We start from the raw sequence: 24,103 nt of genomic DNA, 5'->3' as shown, positions 1-24,103 counted from the left end.
GGGAGGTGAAGGTTGCAGTGAGCCAAGATCGTGCCACTGCATTCCAGCCTGGGTGACAGAGTGAGACTCAGTCTCAAAAACATAAATAAATAAAATAAGTCAGTCACCAAACAAGTAAACAAGCAAATAATAAATGGGGGCTGAGGGGAGTACCCAAAATTGCTGTATCATCTAAAATGTCTAGTTTCTTTTTTTTTTTTTGAGACGGAGTTTCGTTCTTGTTACCCAGGCTGGAGTGCAATGGCACGATCTCGGCTCACCGCAACCTCCGCCTCCCGGGCTCAGGCAATTCTCCTGCCTCAGCCTCCTGAGTAGCTGGGATTACAGGCACGTGCCACCATGCCCAGCTAATTTTTTGTATTTTTAGTAGAGACGGGGTTTCACTATGTTGACCAGGATGGTCTCGATCTCTTGACCTCGTGATCCACCCGCCTCAGCCTCCCAAAGTGCTGGGATTACAGGCTTGAGCCACCGCGCCCGGCAAAATGTCTAGTTTCTAACAAAAAATTATAAGACATTCAAAGAAACAGGAAAGAATGATCCATATGCTAGAAAAAACACAAGCAACAGAAACTGCCTATGAGAGCAACCAGATGTCAGATTAACAGACTTGAAAGTAGCCATTACATGTTCCAAAACTAAAAGGAAGCCAAAAAGTAAAGGAAGGTATGATGACAATGTTGCATCAAATAGAGAATATCAGTAAAGAGACAGAAATGTTTAAAAAGAACCAAATGGAAGTTCTCAAGTTGAAAAGCACAAAGCTGAACAGCTAACTTGGGAAAAGGAATGAAATAACAAAAATGGGGGAAAAAAATTTAAGAAATATTAATTTATTTAATTTTTTTTTAAAGTGGCTGGGCACAGTGGCTCACGCCTATAATCCCAGCACTTTGGAAGGCCAAGGTGGGCAGACTACCTGAGGTCAGGAGTTTGAGACCAGCCTGGCCAACAGGGTGAAACTCCGTCTCTACGAAAAATACAAAAATTAGTTGAGCATGGTAGCACACGCCTGTAGTTCCAGCTACTCAGGAGGCTGAGGCAGGAGAATTGCTTGAACCCGACAGGTGGAGGTTGAAGTAAGCAGAGATTGTGCCACTGCACTCTAGCCTGGGTGACAACGCAAGACTCTGTCTAAAAGAGAAAAAAAAATGTACAAAGCTGAAATGTAAACTTCACTAGAGAGGCTCAACAGGAGAGAAAAGGAACGAAGAAATATGAACAGAGCCTCAGAGAAATATGTGGCACTATTAAATGCACCAACATAAGCATAACAGGAGTACCGAAAGGAGAGAAGTGAAAGGAGCAGAATAAAATATGTGAAGATATGTAATGGCTGAAATTTTGAAAAATATTAATCTACATATCCAGTAAGCTCAATGAACTCCAAGAAAGATAAACAAAAAGAAATCTACAAACAGACACATCATATTAAAAATGTTGAAAGCCAAAGACGAGAAGATTTAAAATCAGTAAGACAGGCCAGGCCGGGCGCGGTGGCTCAAGCTTGTAATCCCAGCACTTTGGGAGGCCGAGGCGGGTGGATCACAAGGTCGAGAGATCGAGACCATCCTGGTCAACATGGTGAAACCCCGTCTCTACTAAAAAAATACAAAAAATTAGCTGGGCATGGTGGCACGTGCCTGTAATCCCAGCTACTCAGGAGGCCGAGGCAGGAGAATTGCCTGAACCCAGGAGGCGGAGGTTGCGGTGAGCTGAGATCGTGCCATTGCACTCCAGCCTGGGTAACAAGAGCGAAACTCCGTCTCAAAAAAAAAAAAAAAAAAGACAGGCCAATCACAGTGGCTCGCACCTGTAATCCCAGCACTTTGGGAGTCCAAGAAAGAAGGATAGCTTGAGGTCAGGAGTTCAAGACCAGCCTGGGCAACACACTGAGACTCCGTCTCAACAAAAAATTGTTTTTAAATTAGGTGGGCATGGTGGTGTGCATCTGTAGATCCAGCTACTCAGGAGGCTAAGGCAGAGGATTACTTGAGCCCAGGTGTTCAGGGCTGCAGTGAACTCTGCACTACAGCCTAGGCAACAGAGAAAAACCCTCTCTTAAAAAAAATTAAATTAAAATTAAAAGCAATAAAACAAAAATGATTCAACACTTACAAGGAAATCTCAATAAAATTTACAGTATTTCTCATTAAAACAATACAGGATGATTCAATTTTGTAGAAATGTTAACGTGTGTGTGTGTGTGTGTGTATATATATATACGTATAAATACACATCTATGTTGAAAGACAGGTTTAGACAGATATATTTCAAATTTTAAAGTAATTTCATTCTTTAAATAATGGAAATAAAGACTTCAAACCACATTAGAAAACCTTTACGCCATAATGCTAAATGAATATAACCAAGTCATAAAGCATTATATCACCTATGTCCCAAAATTAGAACATTAACAATACTGGAAGGAAAAATGTGCTACTTTTATAATCAATAAAAAACTGCTTTAAGTTAAAAGGTAGACTTGTAATTTAACATTTAAAACAAACAGCCCTGTGCTGTCCTCTGCATAAAGGCTAACCCAGCCTGTTATAATGTAACTCAAAAGATTTGCACAATCTGTAAGAATGCCTACAAGAAATTACAGGGTAAATTAAAATCTGCAAATTTTATTTAAAGCAATCAATGCTAGCCATACTTGGAGATTTTTCACATATGTATTTGCTGTATCCCTGGCCCAATGCACGTGGTTAAAAGGCTCTAAAAATCTGGTCCCTAACAACCATGGATAGAAATGGAAAAGTGATGTTTTTCAACCTTACTCACAGTATTTAACTCTAAATAGTATACAGAATAGAGAGGTGGCCAAGAATGGGAGAAAATTTAGTACCTCCTCTTGGTTTCTGTTTACTGCCCCAGGCAGCTCATACCCTCAACATAAGTTAACTATTCTAGGCTAGCAACTGGCCAGCTCTGCCAACATGCACCCTCAGGCATGAAAAAAATCCTCTATCCCAGAATCTGGCACTTCAGAGCCATTAATTCCAACATCCTGCTAGTCATCAGGTGAAGAAGCACCAGCAGGCCAACCTGGGGTCCACAAAGGGGCACTGTGTAGGACAGGGAGGTTATTCCAGGGCCAGTCCAGATTTGCCCTTTATTGACTTCATCTTGGATTCTGAGTTACTGGGACATCAATCATGGACTAAACCAAAAGAAAAAAAGGGGAAAGTGAAGAAAATCCTGGGTGAAAGACAATGTGTAATACATATTTACTTTTTAAATAAGATTTCTGTGAGGGCCTAAATTTGGTTCTAGGCTCATTAAGTCCCTCTTTGTTCAGCCAAGTATTCAGTTTCACAGCCAGTGCCTGCCCAATACCAATCAGGGAAAGTAACTAATTAGCAGTCATACAAAAGACACATAATCTTGTGTGTTCTAAAATCATGACTCCAAAATAGCTACAACAAATGAATCTCTCATATGACAACAGAACAAACTCAACATACTGGATAAACTGGGCATTACTTCTGCCACAGCTTAAATTTTTTAAAATATGGTTTCTCAGGCTGGGCGTGGTGGCTCAGGCCTGTAATCCCAGCACTTTGGGAGGCCGAGGTGGGTGGATCATAAGGTCAAGAGATCGAGACCATACTGACATGGTGAAACCCCATCTCTACTAAAAATACAAAAAATTAGCTGGGCATGGTGGCGCATGCCTGTCATCCCAGCTACTCAGGAGGCTGAGGCAGGAGAATTGCCTGAACCCAGGAGGCGGAGGTTGCGGTGAGCCAACATCGCGCCATTGCACTCCAGCCTGGGTAACAAGAGGGAAACTCCGTCTCAAAAAAAAAAAAAATATGGTTTCTCTAACTATTCTGAAATGGTTAGGGAAAAAAAATACAAGATGTTTTCAGAGAAATAAAGAAGGTAAATACTAAAAAAAATGAGAATTGGACAATTCCAATTATTATTCACCCAACAGAGTTAATAAATCATGCCGTTTTTATTGGTCCTAAGGATGCCTAGACTAATTGCTGAACTATGAATGGCAACAACCACACTGTGACATTGTGAAATAATATATTTGGTCTTCATCCCTGTTTCCAACAATGCAACTCCTAAAATCCTGGGACTCTTCCAAGTGGTAAATGTCTTTCTGTATGTTAATGAGTTGACTGATGGCTGTCACCAGAAAGAACAAGGCAGGATTAGAGGATTGGGACTTTCAGCCCTATCCCCAACCTCAGGGAAGGGGAGAAGGGGCTGAGGGTTGAGTTGATAAGCAATGGCCAGTGATGTCATCAATTATGCCTATATAATGAAGCCTCCATACGAACCCAAAAGGACAGAGTCTAGAGAACTTGTGGGCAGCCAAATACATGGGGCTTCCAAAAAGGTGAACAAGAACACACCCACTTGTTCAGAGAGTGGCATATCCCAACTTCAATGGGACATAAGCGCCTACACTCAGGACCCTTCCAGACTTCAACCCATATATCTCTTCATGTGGCTGTTAATTTGTATCCTTTAAAATATCCTTTATAGTAAACCAGTAAATGTGAGTAAGTGTTTCCTTGAGTTCTGTGAGCCCTCTAGCAAATGAATGGAACCCAAGGAGAGGGCAGTGGAACCCAGCTCTTTGGTCAGAAACACAAGGAAAACAACCTGAGGCTTATGGTGAGCATCAAAACTGGGGTTCAGTCTTGTGGGACTAAGTCCTCAACCTGTGAGATCTGGAGCTATCTCCAGATAGACAGTATTAGAATTAACTGAATGAGAGGACAACCTGCTATCCACTGCAGGACTGCCTGCTTGCTGGTGGTGGCGGGGGGTGGGGGAAGAAAACACCTATCTGATCACAGAAGTATTCTGTGTTGATTGTTAAGTGAAAAAAACACTTCGCTTTTTATTCCTATATCCACACATACCTTGCTTCTTCCAATTGTTTCTCTCTTGCTTTCCTCTTGGCCTTCTTTCCCTGAGTATTAGCCAAGCGAGCTCTGGCTTCAGAAAGCATCTCAAGTTCATCTGCAAAAATTAAAAGAAGAAAAACTGAGGCCGCCATCATGAACGACACAGTAACTATCCACACTAGAAAGTTCACAACCAACCGACTACTTCAGAGGAAACAAATGGTCATTGTCCTTTACTCCGGGAAGGCAACAGTGCCTAAGACAGAAATTTGGGAAAAACTAGCCAAAATGTACAAGACCACACCGGATGTCATCTTCGTATTTGGATTCAGAACTCATTTTGGTGGTGGCAAGACAACTGGCTTTGGTATGATTTACAATTCCCTGGATTATGCAAAGAAAAATGGACCCAAACATAGACTTGTGAGACATGGCCTGTATGAGAAGAAAAAGACCTCAAGAAAGCAACGAAAGGAACGGAACGCAGGAACAGAATGAAGAAAGTCAGGGGGACCGCAAAGGCCAATGTTGGTGCTGGCAAAAAGTGAGCTGGAGATTGGATCACAGCCAAAGAGGTAAAGGTGCTGCTATGATGTTACCTGTGGCCGTTGCGGATTTTTCATGAGAAGCTTAATAAACTAAAAACTTTTGTGTGGGAAAAAAAAAAAAAAGAAGAAGAAGAAAAACTAAGTTTTTCTTAGTTCTTACATACCTTAGAAGCAAGGTATGTAAGAGACACTCTATTACTCAAAATGAAAAAAAAAAAACATAAATATACTTATGATGTAGCATAATAGAAACAGCTTGAGTTTTCAAATCAAAGAACCTAGGTTAAAAATCAGGCCCACCACTTGCTAGCTACGTGACCTTACAGTCACTTCGTCACCCTCCCTAAGTGTATTTTCCTATAAAAGTGGAATACAATTCCTACTTCACAAGGATGTTGAGAAGAGCTAAGTAAAATGAAATATGTAAAGCATCCTATTCAACTAACAGTGGCTACAATTATTGTATCCTTCATTATCATCAACTAACTGACACAGCACAAATTGTGAAATATGGTAAAAACTATTTAATTATGAGAGAACTGCTATCATTAGATGCTTTTTTTTTCCCCTCAGAACAATTTCTCTCCTCCAATACATTTTTCATGGCTCTGTAGAATGGAGTAATACATGCCACTATTGATGCCTTACAACAATTCCTATGCAAGGCTGTCCAGCTAAGTCACATGGGAACTTGTGAAATACTCAGATTCCAAGATCACTGCTCTTCCCTTGCCCCTCACACCACCCCAGATGTACTGACTCAATATATACAGGGGAAGCCCTGATATTTCTATTTTTAAATGCACCCCCTGTGATAATGATGCAGCCAGCCTAGCCACAGCTTGCCTTTGGGAACCACTACATTCAAACTTTTACATTTTAGAAACTCAACAAATATTCACTGAGTGCTTCACAACAACCCTGCAGCAGATATTAGTATTCTGCATCTAGCAACAAAGGGAATCACAGTTCAGAGAGATTTTATGACTTGCCTAAGGTCAAACAACTAATAGGTGACACACACAGGTTGAAAACCCAATTCTTGATTCTGTTAATACATCATACTTTACATATTTACAGGATACATGTGAGAGTCTGTCACATGCATAGAATGTGTAATGATCAAGTCAGGGTATCTGGGTATCCATTGCCTTGAGTATTTATTTCAGATCTCTCTTACAGCTACTTTGAAATACATAATACACTGTGGCTAACTATAGTGACCCTATTCTGCTACCAAACATTGTAACTTATTTCTTTCCATCTGTATTTGTACCCATTAACCAACCCGACTTCATCCCGCTCTCCCACCTACACACTGTTCCCAGCCTCTGGCATCTATCACTTTATTCTCTACCTCCATGAAATCAATGTTTTTAGCTCCCACAGATGAGTGAGAATATGCAAAGAAAATTTGCCTCTCTGTGCCTGGCTTATTTCACGTAACATAATGACTTCTAGTGCCATCCATGCTGCTGCAAATGACATTTCATTTTTTTTTATGGCCAAATAGTGTGTGAGAGTGTGTGTGTGTGTGTGTGTGTGTGTGTGTACACACATCACTGTTTGTTTTTTTTTGAGACAGGGTCTTACTCTGTTGCCCAGGCTGCAGTGCCGAAGCTTGATCTTGGCTTGCTGCAAACTCAGCCTCCTAGGCTCATCCTTCCACCTCAGCCTCCCCAGTAGCTGGATCTACAGGCATGCGCCACCACACCTGGCTAATTTTTGTATTTTTTATAGAGGCAGGGTTTCACCATGTTGGCTAGGCTGGTCTCAAACTCCTGGGCTCAAGGGATATGCCCAAAGTGCTGAGATTACAGCCGTGAGCCACCATGCCCAGCCCACATTTTCTTTATCCATTCATCCATTGATGGACACTTAGATTGATTCCATATACTTTCTAGTATAGAACTCCTGATTCAATACCTCACAGAATCACTTGTAAGTCTCCATCACTGTCTCACAGTGTTGCCTTCTCGCACAGAATAACTTGCCTACAGTCAAATTAGTAATTAATAGGAGGACTGAGGTCCAATATTCCAACTTGTTGCCTCTCTCCATGGAATAGGAATGAGAAACAGGATCCTCAAGAGCTCACCTCCAGCCTCTGAAAAATCCACCCAGTAGAATTACACTACTCAACTTTAAAGACAGGGTCTCGTTACGTTGCCCAGGCTGGCCTCCAACTCTTGGGCTCAAGAGATCGTCCCACCTCAATTTGCTTAGCAGCCAGCACTACAGCCACACCCAGTAACACTGCTTAATTAACTGAACTGAAGAAACAGAAGATAAAGGGGCACTATTCAGAAAAAGCAATTACTCTATAACAGAAAACACTGGACACATTTTGAAAGATACTTAGAATAAGAACTGCTAATAGAATTAGGGACCAGTTATGGTGGCTCACACCTATAATCTCAACTCTTTGGGAGGCAGAGAAAGGAGGAGAGCTTAAGCCCAGGAGTTTGAGACCAGCCTGGGTAACACAGGGAGACCCCATCCCTACAAAAAATTAAAAAATTAGTGGCACACATCTGTAGTCCCAACTACTCAGGAGGCTGAGGTGGGAAGATCATTTAAGCACAGGAGATGAACACTGCAGTGAACCATGATTGCGCCAATGCATTCCAGCCTGGGTAACAAGAGCAAGACCTTGTCTCAAAAAAAAAAAAAAAAAAAAAGGAAGGGATTCTAAAGTAGAGGAGTTCAGAAAGGAATTAAAAGAGTTAAAAAGAGACCTAAGGAGTTTACAGTTACCAAAGAAATAAATTCCTCAAAGAACACACTTACCCTCATCCATATCAATTGGATCAGGCCGCGCTGGTTTTGTTTCTGGATTTGGATCTATTTCTCCAGGTTTAAGTTTTCGTGGATCATCTGTTGTTTCCTCTTCATTGTCTCTTTGGGCAGCTTTATCCCTAGAAAAAAGGCCATATGAGTTAGTCACACTGTAATACCATTTAGTGTTAAAATTACCAGATTTCCAAGCTCTGACACTCTTCCCCCCTCCAAAAAAAACAATGGATGAGCTTTAACAAAATAAAGCCTTTCTACATCACTTCATTTCAAAGAGATATTAAAATTTGCTTATTTCAGTGACTGCTATCAATCCCTCTGAAAAAGGACCCAACGGATCCTAATCACAACTGCAGTATAGCTACACAGACTTAAAAAAAAAAAAAAAAAACTATTAGTAAAGAACCAAAATATTGCAATAGTTAATTCTCAGCAGCGTAATTATGGTGGCTTTTATTTGCTCTTTTACTATTTTTTCCCCAGATTTTCTATGATGAACATGCATGACTTGTATAATTTTTTTCAATTATTATTTTAAGAAGTATATAACAGAATGCATAATTTTGATCAACCATATGAGATTTGGAAAATGCCATCCAATGGCTTCAGCTCTGGCTTTACTCACATCTGTAATTAAAAGTTTAAAGAGAGAAAATACTAAAAGTTTATTCAGCCTCTTTCGGAACAGATACATATATTCTACACTGCTGTTGAAGATTCACTTACAGAAGAAATTCATAGTGTTCTAAGCACTGGGCTGCTGTTCTTCCAATGATTGGAGCAATGGTCCTCCACTGAGTTGGCATCAACTTGGCCAAGTGCAAGAGTTTTTCCTCTTCTTCTCTGGACCATTCTGTCTTCTTAATGCTTGGATCTAGCCATTCATACCTATTAAGAACAGATCATTTTATGTATTAATCAGTTACCTGGCATAAATATGCGATTTGCACAATGGCTACACTAACTTCTAGTGTCTGAAAAACAAATGCTCTCATCCTTCAATTACTAAAACTGTTCTTTTTGACAACAGAATTATTTGCTGTGTGGTTATACTCACCCCAGTCAATATTCCCCATTTCATCACAGGTTCTATTTTGTTTTAATTACACAAGATTAGTAATGGTTAAAAATTACTTGACTGAATCATCATATGCCTTCTTTCCCAACTATCATCTGTTTTTATTTTATACTTTTCTAGAAATTGTGAAATATCTGGGAGACAATACAACCTCATATTTTTTAGTGTTTCTGGTTTTCATACTATTTTCTCATGCTCTGATTCTCACAACATGGCTTACTTCTTTTTTTTTTGGAAGAAGTCTCACTCTGTCACCCAGATTAGAGTGAAATGGCATGGTCTCAGCTCACTGCAACCCACGCTTCCCAGGTTCAAGCAATTCTGCCTCAGCCTCCTGAGTAGCTGGAATTACAGATGCCCACCACCACCACGCCCAGCTAATTTTTTGTATTTTTAGTAGAGATGGGGTTTTATCATATTGGCCAGGTTGGTCTCAAACTCCTGACCTCGTGATCCACCCACCTCTGCCTCCCAAAGTGCTGGGATTACAGTCATGAGTCACCGCAACCAGCAGGTGTCTTACTTCTTTAAGCATTGGACTTTCACTGAATTCACCATATGCTTTCATTTGATAGGTTTTAAAATTTAAGTAAAACTACTATGACATCCCCTCTGTCTTTCCTAATGCCCCACTGAGCCCACCTTTTCCATAGTCTATTTAGCTGGACAACAGGCAGGCAAACAGAACTTAAGTCCTACCAAGTATCAGAGCACGAGCTGTTAATACTAAGAGAAACAGAAATCAGAACCAATTCTTCAGCCTAAAAATCATCTTCCTCTTAACAGCCAATTTCTACATTCTTTTTTTTTTTTTTTTTTGAGTGGAGTCTTCCTCTGTTGCCCAGGCTGGAGTGCAGTGGCACCATCTCCACTTACTGCAACTTCCACCTCCTGGATTCAACTGATCCTCCCACCTCAGCCTCCCAAGTAGCTAATTTTTGTATTTTTAGCAGAGGCAGGGTTTTCACTATGTTGGTCACGCTGGTCTCAAACTCCTGACCTCAGGTGATCCCAGCCCTGGCCTCCCAAAGTGCTGGAATTACAGATACACCCTGGCCGATTTCTATATTCTGATCCTTTCTCCTACCCAGGTACTTAGGAAATTAGGTCATTCTGGTACAATCCAAAGTATGTTCCTAACACCACATGAGTTGGGGCTGCTGCTAAATAACTCATGCCAAGAACACACTATATAGCTTCATGTGTCCACTGCCCTGTGATTTAAGAGGTGACACCACAGGTTCAGAGCTCGCTTATGTTTTAATATATATATATTAAATATCTTTAATACATATTATGCATTATATTAAATATAAAATGTATAATGTTTCAACTTTATTGAAACTCAACTACCGTAGGCTTACTTAGAAAATTAACCAGTATTTGTTATTTATTTGAGAAAGTAAGTTCTAAAACAACTAACTTATGCACTTTTAGAACACAATTCATTTACAAGCCGGGGCTCATCTGTCCCTGAAAGTAAACTTTGTATGCTTCACAAAGCACTCTCAAATACATTAACCCATTTAGATAGTAACTCATCTCTATCAGTTGGGACCAAGTATTATTACTCCCAATTGGGAGAAAACAACGGCAGAGGAGAGGGGATAGAAAAATGGCTTACCTAAGATCACATAGGAAGCAAGTGACAGCTAAGTCAAAAATCCAAGTTCCCATCTCCCACTCCATGCCTTGTTATCTCATGATGTCTGCTTTCTTTGATAAGGTTCACAGAACTGGCATTTTCCTTCATCATAATTAAGCTCCTTTTATGTTTTCCTCTTATTAAACTGGTACATACCATCTGGCTTTGCACTGCTTTGCTGATTTTCTATGCAGCAACGAAGCAATCCTAGACCACTGGTTTTTCCCATATTTCATTACTGCTGCTTTCAGAATTTCATCCTAAAAAAAAAAATTGCCAGAGTACATTCAGTCACAAAACTCCAAGTGAGAAAAGACAAAATTTAAATTAACTCTGATAGGGCTGCTAGAGAGAGAGAGACATACACATAACATGCCCATATACACCCTCTAAGTTAAAAAACTAAGGATGACAACCTCATTAACCACAATGATAAACAGCAAGCAAGAACTAAGAAATTAAGAAATCCCTTAGAAAGGCATCTACCCACCCTACACCACAATCTCCAATAATTTGGGAGTGAGAACAGCCCAATGTGAGAAACCCTACTTTATGACAAAGATTAAGTATTCTTCAACAGGTGGCTGTCCTTCTCTTCAAAAAGGATAACTAAAAGGTATAACTCATTCATTTATATACTCACTCAAAAAACACCTCCTGAACATGTACCTTGAACCAGGTCTTGGGGAAAGGAAATCAAACAGGACATATCCAGGCCTCAAGAAGCAAGGTGGGACTCTGGTGAATATATTCTCCAACCCAAGCCTCCTGTCTCAAGTTAACATATGGCATTTCCCCTCCAGCCCCTTAACCCCAACTATGACTCATGAATCCACACCTCAGGTTTAACCTAAGAATTAAATATTTCTGCCCCCACCCCACCAGTCAGCTTTCCCTCCAGTTCCCTCCCACCCTCCCCCCCCAATACCATTTCACCAGGGGACCCAGCACAATGTGGAATTTGCCAATCTCAAGGCAGCCTGGCAAGCCAAGCCACAGACAAGAAGGTTAATGGAGCCACAGATGCATGCCCTCAGGCTATTTTACTTTAAGGCTTTTCTCCCACATTGGATTTGAGGTACATGACTCTCACTTGAGATACGCCACTCCATTCCCTACATCTCCCACAGTCGAAGACATATTTTTTAAAAAGACTGCAAAACTTTGACCACTGCATAGGAATCCTGCTGTTACTTGATTTTATATCTGTCTCTCCCTCAGAAGTCACCTCTTCTCCATTTTAAACAGCCTGGTTCCCTCCGTGCAAACTGAGGCAGTTCTCACCATCTTTATCTGTAACTCTGTTGCAGTACTACTACACTTAAACACAACTTCAACTAAATAGACACAGCAGATACCTACTCTACCTGATTCATTCTGTGAACACCTGTCAAGCAACCTGTTGGTTACTGTTCTAGGTTCTCGGGATACCAAGACCTGGTCCTCTTGCAATGCTGTCTGGTGAGGTGAAAGGGCAACTAGCACTTACTCAGAGGCTACTATGTGCCCTACTCTGTTCTAAATGCTCCAAACGTATTAACTCCTATAATCCTCAAGAGAGAGAAGTATTATTATCCCACTTTAGAAAAATTAGAAAACTTTGGTTTTTAGAAGTTAAGAAACGTACCCAGCAGCATACAAAGGATGTGATGTTTACAAAAAGACAAAGCAAGCTTTAACAAATGGAAGAAAAAGGTACCATGAGAATACCGGGGGTGCAACTAATTCTTACAGGGATTCTAAGAAGTGTTTTTGAACTAGGTTTAAAGGATGATCAGAAAGATGTCAAGCACTAGGAAGGCAGAAGACGTAAAAAAAAAAAAGCCACAAAATGTAACGTGAAAAAGACATGGAGCATGAAGATATGAGGTGCTCCAGAAACTGATAAATTCAATACCCTCTGAACACAAAATGCACTAAAATCTAATTTCTATTTTATTCCCACCCCACCGCCCTTTGGCTCACCAGTGGCACTATCCACTACATTTCTGGAAGCAGAGATTATCTTTGGCAGTTTTGGCTTCTATCTAGGTAAAGGTAGTGACAAAGTAAGAGACAGACCTTGGGATCTGTGGAGATGGCAGACAGGTTATACCTTGATAACAGATAACTAGAGAGATGGGGGCGTAAAACAGGCTCTTTGAACCTGGCACTCAAAACTGCTTCCTTCTGCAAGGAAGTCAATGAAGAAACAAACTTATGGCCAAGACAACTTCTTTATTTCTGAGTATCACAAAGAGTCACGATGCCCGGACTAAGAGTGGATGGTGCCCCAGGGGACCAACTCTCGCTGATGTCCTATCTCCCTGGCCACACTCCTAGTTCCTCCAGGGGTGGGTGGGGGTAGGAAGTGGGTATTCAAGTCAACAAATGTTCACTAAGGGCCTAACAAGTGAGCTTGGAGCTGAGTAGTCAGGTAGTTACATCAAGGTCCCTTGTCCTACTGGAGCTCGCAAAATAGGGGGTCGGGCACAGGGAAAAGGCCCCGAGGGTCCGCACCCGCGCTGCCCTCCACGAAGACCCAGCGGGGTCTCCTCCTGGCCTCCCCGACCACCGTGCGCGTGCGCACAAGGTGCCGGACGGAGCGGAGGGCAGCGGACGGCGGGAAAAGGAGACTTACCTCGGTATTCCTCCACACGCCCCCCTTGATCATAATGCGAGGCATCTTGGCGGCAGGGTGTCTCGGCGAGCAGCCGAGAGGAGCTTCAGAGAAATAGTAACGGCGCTTGGGCCACGGGACGCAAAGCCGCCACTTCCTCCAAGCGCGACCTTCTGCTTTGAAGATCTGCGCAGGCGCAAGCTAGGAAGGGGTGGCAGCAGAAGTCTCGCGAGATCTGGGGTGGCTGTAAGGGAAAAAGGCCCTGGTGGAAGCTCACCGGTAGGGAGACTGACACAAAACCATTAAACCCCTTTGGCCAAAGCGCCTTACGCCTCGCGCATGTTCAAAACAGAATGGAAGAAACCACGGCTCTCGCGAGACGCTTGGCTGGGACACAGTGGTGGGATTTGTCGTGACGTCACCAAGTGGCAGAGGGTGGGAACGTCACGCGCCTGGAATTTCAGCACAGTTGCTCAGAAGGAGGCTTTGTTAATTTATTAATCTGGCTCTTTTAAGTATTTCACTAATAGGAATTTATTCACAGGAAAAGCCAATCGTTTATTTAAGGCTCAGTTTCCTAACCTGAAAATAAAGATCATAGTAATGCCAACCTCAGGATTGTCCTACGGACTAATTGAGATAATAGCCCCAGCACGGTATCTGATCCATAATAACTGCTCCAAAACAATAGCAGCTATTATTGCAAGGAGGGCAACGCCAACTTCACCCCATCCCCAGGTGATCCAGGCTTGTTTCAGAAACCCGCAGAAACGTCACGTCAGAGTTTTTAATTCATCGCTCAGTCTGGATGAATAATACCATTGATACGCACTGGAATTAGACAAACTCGAGTTGGGTTGAAATCCTGTGAAATCTTGGCTTCCTCGTAAGTTTGGGTAATAGCCTTATTGAATCTCAGTATCCTCATCTGAAAAGTGGAGCTAACAATAATACCTACCTCACAAATGAGGAGGCAGATTAACTGAAACATAACTAAAACTAAGTGAGGTAGGGATTGTCAAACTCTCTGCTATCCCACCCCAATTACGCATGCAATCTCCTTTCAGAACATCTCTGGCTCCATCCCTGCAAAGTATCAAAATATTTCCTGGGTCGGGAAATGCCCTGTTTGATAGTATTTAGTATTTACATAGTGCCTATCTCTTTATATTTCATTTCTCCGTTTGCCTCTTTTGGAAAAGCTAAAGAGTTTTCTTTCTTTTTCCTTTTAGCTTTTATTTACACACATTCTGTACAATTATGGCCAGCAAGAGGGCATTTTCCTTGGCCACCCTGATAGTATTTGCCTCTCAAAGGTTTACACTGGCAGGCAGCCCACCCTTGAGCTATTTATTTCTACGGTGGTTAGGAAACCATCGGACCTATGGCCAGTTAAACTCAAACAAATGTTTTCATTTGGACCTCTCCTGTAATGGGGCATTTAAAAAATTTTTTTATATTTAATTTTTGTGGGTACATAGTAGGTGTATTTATTTATGGAGTACATGAGATATTTTGATACAGGCCTATAATACATAATAATCACATCAGGGTAGATGGTGTATCTGTCACCTAAAGCATTTATCCTTTATGCTACAAACAATCCAGTTATACTCTTTTAGTTAATTTAAGTGTTCAAGTAAATTATTTTTCACTATAGTCACCCTGTTGTGCTACCAAATAATAGGTCTTACTCATTCTTACTATTTTTTGTACCCATTAACTATCCCCACTGTCCCTCACCCTCACCCACTACCATTCCAGGTAAGCATCCTTCTATTCTCTATCTCTGTGAGTTCAATTGTTTTGATTTTTAGATCCCACAAATAAGTGAGAACATGCAATATTTGTCTGTCTGTGCCTGGCTTATTTAACTCAACATAAGGACCTCCAGTTCCATCCACGCTGTTGCAAATGACAGGATCTCATTCTTTTTTATGGCTGAATGGTACACCATTGTGTCTTAAGTACCACATTTTTTTTTTTTTTTTTTTTTTTTTTTTTTTTTTTTTTTTTGAGACGGAGTTTCGCTCTTGTTACCCAGGCTGGAGTGCAATGGCGCGATCTCAGCTCACCGCAACCTCCGCCTCCTGGGTTCAGGCAATTCTCCTGCCTCGGCCTCCTGAGTAGCTGGGATTACAGGCACACGCCACCATGCCCAGCTGATTTTTTGTATTTTTAGTAGAGACGGGGTTTTACCATGTTGAGCAGGATGGTCTCGATCTCTTGACCTAGTGATCCACCCGCCTCGGCCTCCCAAAGTGCTGGGATTACAGGCGTGAGCCACCACGCCCGGCCCACATTTTTTTTTTTTTTTTTTTTTTTTTTTTTAGTCCATTCATCTGTTGATGGACGCTTAGGTTGCTTCCAAATCATGGCTATTGTGAACGGTGTTGTAACAAACATGGGAGGGGAGATACATTTTCAATATACTGATTTCCTTTCTTTTGGGTATATACCCAGCAGTGGGATTGCTGGATCATATGGTAGCTCTAGTTTTTTTTAGGAACATCCAAACTGTTCTCCATAGTAGCTGTACTAATTTACATTCCCACCAACAGTGTACAAGTGTTCCCTTTTCTCCATATCCTCTTCAGCATTTATTATTGCCTATCTTCTGGATAAAAGCCATTTTAACTGGGGCGAGATGATACTTCATTGTAGTTTTGATTTGTATTTCTCTGATGATCAATGATGCATAGCACCTTTTCATATCCCTGTTTGCCATCTGTATGTCTTCCCTTAAGAAATGTCTATTCAAATCTTTTGCCCATTTTTCAATTGGATTATTAGATTTTTTTCAGAGAGTTGGAAAACCTTCTTATATATTCAGGTTATTAATCCCTGGGTAGTTTGCAAATATTTTCTCCCATTCTGTGGATTGTCTCTTCACTTTGTTGATTGTTTCCTTTGCTGTGCAGAAGTTTTTTAACTTCATGTGATCCCATTTGTCCATTTTTGCCTTAGTTTCATGTACTTGTGGGGTATTCCTCAAGAAATTTTTGTCCAGACCAATGTCCTGGAGAGTTTCCCTGGTGTTTTCTGTTTCATAGTTTGAGGTCTTAGATTTAAGTCTTTAATATGTTTTTATTTTATTTTTGTATATGGTTAGAGATAGGAGTCTAGTTTCATTATTCTGCATATAGATATCCAGTTTTCCCAGCACCACTTTTTGAAAAGACTGTCTTTTCCCTAGGGTATGTTTTTGGTACCTTTGTCAAAAACGAGTTTACTGTAGGTGTGTGGATTTGTTCTGGGTTCTCTATTCTGGCATATGTGTCTGTTTTTATGCCAGTACCATGCAATTTTGGTTACTATAGCTCTGTAGCATAATTTGAAGTCAAGTAATGTGATGCCTCCAGTTTTGTTCTTTTTGCTCAGGATAGCTTTGGCTATTCTGGGTCCTTTGTGGTTCCATATAAATTTTAGGATTTTTTTTTTTTCTATTTCTGTGAGGAATGTCATTGATATTTTGATAGAGCTTGCATTGAATCTATAGATTGTGTTAGGCAGTATAGACATTTTAACAATATTTACTCTTCCAATCTATGAACATAGAATGCCTCTTCATTTTTTGTATCTCCTTCAATTTCTTTCATCAGTGTTTTACAGTTTTCATTGTAGAAGTCTTTCACTTCTTTGGCTAAGTTCATTCCTAGGTATTTAATTTTATTTTTGGCTACCATAAGTGGTATTACTTGTTTATTTCTTTTTCAGATTGTTCACTGTTGGCATATAGAAATGCTACTGGCCAGGCACAGTGGCTCACGTTTGTAATCCCAGCACTTTGGGAGGCCAAGGCAGGTAGATCACAAGGTCAGGAGTTCAAGACCAGCCTGGCCAACATAGTGAAACTCCATCTCTACTAAAAATACAAAAAATTAGCAGGGTGTGATGGTGCGTGCCTGTCATCCCAGCTACTCGGGAGGCTGAGGCAGGAGAATTGCTTAAATCCAGGAGGTGGAGGTTGCAGGTTGCAGTGAGCTGAGATCACGCCATTGCACTCAAGCCCAGGCAACAGTGTGAGACTCTGTCTCAAAAAAAAAAAAAAAGAAAAAAAAAAAAAAAAAAGAAATGCTACTGATTTTTGTGTGTTGGTTTCGTACCCTGCAGTTTTACTGAATTTGTTTATCAGTTCTAATAGTTTTTTAGTGGAATCTTAGGTTTTTCCAAATATAAGATTGCATCATTTGCAAACAAGAATAATTTGACCTCTTCCTTTCCACTTTGGATGTTCCTTTATTTCTTTCTCTTGTCTGGCTGCTCTAGACAGGACTTCCTAAAGAATTTCCTGATTTGATTGTTGTTGGTAGTTGTTGCTATCTCGAATTAGGAAATTGTATCAAAATCACGACTTTCTGTTGAGAGAGAGGCAGTGTAAGATTATGAAAAGCACCCAGATATGACCATCTAAGATCTTGGTTTTCTCCCATCTCTGCTGTCAGCTGGCTATGTGACTAGTGATAGGCCATTTTCTTTCTCTGTGACTTCTGTTTACAATGTTCCTCTGTAGGATGTGTAACCATTACCTACTGTCCACACCATTCCCAACATCCACTCAATTGTCAGGCTTATGGACACGGGGACGCACACACACACACACACACACACACACCCCACTGGCTATTTGATTGATATGATTAAAACTGAACAGAGATTTTAACACTGGAGCATAGAGGAGGTGAGTCTCTGCTGACTACCGAACATCTAACATGTGACACCCAGGAGTTGTCTACCACCATGTTTTGGACTCAGAAGGGAAAAAAGCAGTTAAAGAGAGAGACGTAGGTCCTGACCATGTCAGAGTACCTGGATCCAGCATGTTCCTGAGTCCCAGCTGCATTCCTGTTCTTGCATTCTGATTATTAGTTCCCCTGTTGGTGTTAGCCAGTTGGAATTGGGTTTCTATTATTTGTAAGCAAGAGTCCTAACAATTCCAGAGATGGACCAGTACTCTCTCAGAGCCCTTTCAGATCTCATATTCCAAGAGTTGATGATGGCTTCTCTTTCCCACTCAGGGCCACCTCTATACTATATGTTACCTTTGTGAGAACTAGAAAAAGGTGCCCCTTCCTAGAAAAAGATGCCCCTTCCCCAAGACCCTTCATGCCACCTGCTGGAAAATTGTCAAAAAATACTGATATTCTGGAAACAGGACATTCTATTACAAGAAAATTGGATCTACCATGGCTGCTATGTGAATTGCACCCCTAGAGACACGCATTATACAACCTACTCATCCAGATAAAACTTCCAGCCCTGCCAACTGTCCCCTGTTTCACCTTTGAACATGCAGATTGTATATCCCCTTTCAGAATTCAGAAAATGCAACATCATGGAAGTCCCAGGATGTGTGAAAGCAGAGCACTGTAGCCACAAACATCAGAACACAAACAAACTGTCCTACAGGATAGCCTGGCTGGCCAGTCACCCCCACCACACTACTGCAGCCTCACCGGCCAGGTATGGGAACCCCTAAAAACAGGCTCCAGGAACTGCCAATAATCTCTTGAGGGACAGCCATAAGAAGCATCTGCCATCAGGCAACCCGACTGCATTGTCAGTTACTGTGAATCTTTGGTAAAGCGCTTGGCCGGAACTAAACATCTCCTCGCTCACCCAAGACTTTGTTCCCCAAACATGTTCCTTAGAACACCAGTTGCGTAGAACACTCAATTTTTTTAACCAAAAAAAAAAAAAGTTTTTCATGTTCACCCCTCTTGCAGAGTCACTGAAATTAAAGCCTGTAAGACGCTATCAGATGAAGAAATCTGTTTCTCCCTGTTGAGGGTTGAATTGTGTTTCCCCCCAAATAGATCTGTTCAATTCCTAACCCCTGGTGCCTGTAAATGTGACCTTATTTGGAAATAGAATATTTGTAGATGTAATCAAGTTAAAATGCGATCATACTGGAGTAGGGTTGTCCCTGCATCCAATGACTAGTGTCCTCGTAAGTGGAGTAAAAAAAAGATAAACACACAGGGAGAATGTCATCGGAAGAAGGAGGCAGAGATTGGAGTGACGCAGCTCCAAGCCAAGGAAATGCCAGGGATCCTGGCAGCCAGGAGAAGCCAGGAGAGGGCATGGAGCACACTCTCCCTCTGAGCCCCAAGAAGGAGCCAGCCCTGCTGACACTTTGATTTTGGACTCCCACCCTCCAGAAGTGTAAGGGAATACATTTCTCTTGTTTTAAGCCACTTAGTTTATGGTCCTTTGTTGTGGCAGCCCTAGGACACGGATACCCTCCTTTGTTAATACAGCAGATCCTTGAATAACACCATTTTGTGCAAGATTGTTTCATTATAACATTGATGAGGCTGATGCCTATAATCCCAAAACTCTGGGAGGCCAAGGCAGGAGGATCACTTGAGCCCAGGAGTTCAAAACCAGTCTGAGCAACATAGTGAGACCCTGTTTCTACAAAAAATTTAAAAATTAGCTGGGCGTGGTGGTGCACACCTGTGATCCCAGCCACCCATGAGGCTGAGATGGGAGGATCACTTAAGCCTGAATAGTCGAGGCTGCAGTGAGCCATGCTCACACCACTGCACTCCAGCGTGTGTAAGACCTCATCTAAAAAAAAAAAAAAAAAAAAAAAAAATCCATTTGAGGTCAGGGCCACCATCTGCATGGATTTCTTCCAGACACTCTGGTTTCCTCCCACATCCCAAAGCTGTGCAGGTGAGGTTCATTTGTGAGCCTCCAGTCCAAGTGACTGTGGGTGTGCGTGAGTGTGCCCTGCAATGGAATGGTCCTGTCTCCTGTCCAGAGCTGATTCCTGCCTTGCGCCGGGATAGGCTCTGGCCACCTGCAACCCTGAACTAGAATAAGCAGGAGTGTTTATCTTGTTTTTATTAATCTTTGTTTCCTTTTTTTTTTTTTTTCCTTTGAGACAGGGTCTCACTCTGTGACCCAGGCTGGAGTGCAGTGGCACAATCTCAGGTCACTGCAGCCTTGACCCCCACCCCCAGGCTTAAGCAATTTTTCAACCTCAGCCTCCCAAGTAGCTGGGACTACAGGCGTGCACCACCATGTCTGGCTAAGTTTTGAATTTTTTTGTAGAGACGGGGTTTCACCATATTGCCTAGGCTGGTCTCAAACTCCTGAGCTCAAGTGATTCGCCCTTCTCAACCTCCCAAGGTGCTAGAATTACAGGTGTGAGTCACCATGCCCAGCCTAATCTTTCTTAAATGTATGCATAGCTTACATTTATTTCAATGTTTAATATTAGAAGTGTTTTGGTCTTTATTTAGAAGTTTGCTGATGTTTTGTGACCAGAAATATGCCATAGGAGCTTAACTCTTGTTTATATCAATTAGTCTATGGTAAAATTGATTACATGATACCTCCTTTTGCTTAAAATCACAGTTTCCAAAAACCTATCAATGATAAAAGTGAGGACTTACTACATAGTATTTCCAAACTAATTTGACTCTGAAAACCTTTTTTCTTACGTATTTATTGACACTCAGGAAACACAATTTGGGAAACTGGCTTAGGAAAAAGGTTGGAAGTCCATCCAACTTACAAAGGCTAACCAGGAATGTTAGTAGAAGGATTTTTAGGTTGCATTGCCCCCATTTCCCTACCCCTTACCCCTCTCTGGGGAGCTGGTTCTGGATGGATTGACATTTACTTAGCAGAGAAAACAATCAAAATTCTATTTTCCCTTTCATCCAGTTTTTTCACCACCAGGAAACTATGCAGGAAATGGCTTAAAATTAGGGGCAAACCCCCACGGCAACACCAAAGCATAATTTAGAGGCAGGGTTAATGACTCTCACAGTCTTCACCATCTCCCAAATAAACAGACATAATTTAAATAAAAATACCATCCTGCTTTGCAAATGCGGTCACGTGTCAATGACAGGGCTACATTCTGAGAAACGCATCGTTAGACGATTCCACTGTTGTGGGGACATCATAGAATGTACTCACACCAACCCTAGATCCAATAGTCTGTTACGCACCTAGGCTATATGGTATATATAACCCCTTGCTCCTAGGGTACAAACCTGTATGGCATGTTACTCAACTGAATACCATAGGCAGTTGTGACACAATAGCATTTGTTCATCTAAATATAGAAAAGATACAGTCAAAACATTTATCAGTAAAATGTCTTCTAGTCAGGCACCGTGGCTCATGCCTGTAATCCCAGAATTTTGGGAGGCCGATGTGGGTGGGTTCCCCGAGGTTGGGAGTTTCAGAACAGCCTGACCAACATGGAGAAACCCCATCTCTACTAAAAATACAAAATTAGCCAGGTGCAACAAGAACAAAATTTTATCTCAAAAAAAAAAAAAAAAAAAAAAGTCTTCTAATAATTGTTAAAAAAAATCAGCAAAAAAAGAAAGAAACAAAGAAAAAAAGATACAGTAAATATGGACCATCATAGGTGCAGTCTAAAGTTAATCAAATGTTGTTATGTGTTGCATGGCTGTACCACTTCAAGGCAGGTTCTCCAGCCCCACCCTATCCACCAGGTTGCCATCCATAAGCCCCGCCTTCCCGTTTAGAAATTCCTCAACCAGCATTGGGAAAAGCTAATGTCCTAGTGTCAAGTTGCTACAAAATGAATTCCAAGCATACTAAATCCAGATAATTCATGTTGTATTGCTAAAAACATCACCTAAATTGGCTTGAGTTCCATCCACTGACAATTCCTTATGGTGGATTCAATTGTGGTTTTAGAGGTCTTTCTCAGGGGTTCACCTTTGTGGGTGTTACCAAGGGAGTCCCTGTGCCCTGAAGTGGTGAAGTGTTCCCAAGGAGAATTTGCTTGTGCTCAGGCCCTGAGGTTCAAGGGTCTTTTTGAGCTCCTTGCTCAGTTTGGGATGGATATTCCAATTGCATAATTTACATCTAGACCCTGCATCTACATGGCACAGGCTTGGGATACACATTTCTCACAGGGGACTTTAGTTTTCACGTGCATATATCCAGACCCCCAAATTTATATGCCCAACTACACCCTAGACAGTTCCGCCAGTGTCACAGGGTCCTCAGTGTCAACTTGCCTGAAATTGATCTCCTCCCCAAAAAATCTACTTCCCCAGCATTCCTTATTTCGGTGAATAGCACAGGGCTGCTGTGTACGGTTGTGTAAAGAGTTCACTGCACAACAAGAACATGAGGGTTTAAATCCAGCTTGCACACAGCTCACCAAGCTATGCAGCCACAGGTCTGTGTCCACCAAGAGGGCGTCATTCTCTAGTTGTACAAAGATGCTACATGGGTTCCAGACGGCCCTGGAAACTGCCCCACCATCCACCCTCGTTGCCACTTCTCCTCGTCCATTATGTTTCTCCCACCCATCCCCAAGTCATCCCAGAGTCTTACCATCTTGACCTCCTACTTTGCCCTCAAATCTATCTCCCTTGGGCCACCTCCACTCTAAGTTGCCAGATCTGACAAATAAAAATGCAGAACTCACAGTTAAATGAATTTCAGATAAAGAACAAACAATATTTAGTATAACTATGCCCCTACATCCATTCTGTCTGACAGAATCCCAACTTTTACTCCAGCCCAAACTGTACCCAGACAAAAGAACACGTTTCTAGCCAGACGAGCATACCCTTGCTCACAGCTTTACCACTGGAAGCTGGATCTGTCTGCCACCCCCACACCACATTTGGTGGAGGCAGACACATTTCCTCAGAAAACAAGACATTGGGGTATCTTGGCTGCTTATGTGATATAAGGCTAGGACCCTTCATGCAAACCACAAAATGTTGACTTTTCATGTAAGCATTATAGCCTGGATTTAGGAGCCTCAGTATTGGCTCTCAAGTCAGTAGGTAGTGGCCTCCCCATTCCTGAGGGTAGGATCAGGCCACAGTTCCTCCTGGGGCTCCCCAGCATGGGAAAGACACTGGTCATCTCAAATGAGCTCCCACATCCTTTCCCAGAGCACGCTGCAACCTTGGCCCCTATGCGCCTTAAAAAGGTGCACCATCCCACATAAGGCATGTTGTCCATTTCTCATGGCACGTTCATATCTGCCTCTAGACTTACTAAAGCATGTTGTAGCTGGAGAGGTAATTATATACCCAAGTGCTCTTTCCTGATTTCCGAGGCAGGAAAGAAAAGTCTGTTTAGGCCAGGGGCATGATCTTGAGGGGCTCCAACTCAAAAATACTTCACCCAGTCAAGTTCTGTAAAGTATGTTTACCTGTCTAGATTTTGAGATCCAAATGCCTAAGAAAATAACTAGCCAAACTGGGTGCCTCATATTAGAAATGTGAACAATTAGTGGAATCCTACGGTAAATTCCTAAATTCTTTGTGGAATTTTAGCAGTTTAACATCCTACTGTCTTAATATTTTGGTAACTGGGAGTTCAGAGATCGCTGATTTGAACGTTGGTGCCACTAGCTGAATAATTCAATGTTTCCTCATGTCCACAGAGGTCATTTTCATTTATCCCAGAACCTGAAATTAGAATACCTCTGTACAATGTAAAATTGCACACTAAGAAAGGTACTTGTAAAGTGTCACAGAGTTTATTTCTATGGAACTTCAGTTATTGAAAGTAAGAAATGAACACACATGCACC

General features: G+C 41.7%; 2 protein-coding genes across 2 annotated transcripts in view; one reads left to right on the top strand and one right to left on the bottom strand.

Annotated features, from left to right (window-relative positions):
• CDC5L (cell division cycle 5 like) overlaps positions 1-13,765 on the bottom strand; it is a 62,079-nt gene extending 48,314 nt beyond the window's left edge. The window contains exons 1-5 of the mRNA XM_003923068.4: positions 13,565-13,765; positions 11,101-11,204; positions 8,948-9,109; positions 8,216-8,343; positions 4,893-4,992 (exon numbers count right to left, since the gene is read on the bottom strand). Of these exons, the coding sequence (XP_003923117.1) occupies positions 4,893-4,992; positions 8,216-8,343; positions 8,948-9,109; positions 11,101-11,204; positions 13,565-13,609 (539 nt within the window). The 5' untranslated portion in view covers positions 13,610-13,765. The remainder of the gene's footprint in view (positions 1-4,892; positions 4,993-8,215; positions 8,344-8,947; positions 9,110-11,100; positions 11,205-13,564) is intronic.
• LOC101045316 (small ribosomal subunit protein eS24-like) lies at positions 5,031-5,479 on the top strand. The gene has a single exon (XM_039467602.2). It carries the CDS (start codon positions 5,031-5,033, stop codon positions 5,373-5,375), a length of 345 nt encoding a protein of 114 aa, XP_039323536.1. The 3' UTR covers positions 5,376-5,479.
• Positions 13,766-24,103: the final 10,338 nt, after the last annotated feature.

Source organism: Saimiri boliviensis, chromosome 4 (genome assembly GCF_048565385.1).
Source record: "Saimiri boliviensis isolate mSaiBol1 chromosome 4, mSaiBol1.pri, whole genome shotgun sequence".
In the NCBI taxonomy this organism is placed as follows: Eukaryota; Metazoa; Chordata; class Mammalia; order Primates; family Cebidae; genus Saimiri; species Saimiri boliviensis.
Note: the sequence above shows the minus strand (reverse complement) of the source record. Positions and strands in the feature narration are given on the sequence as shown.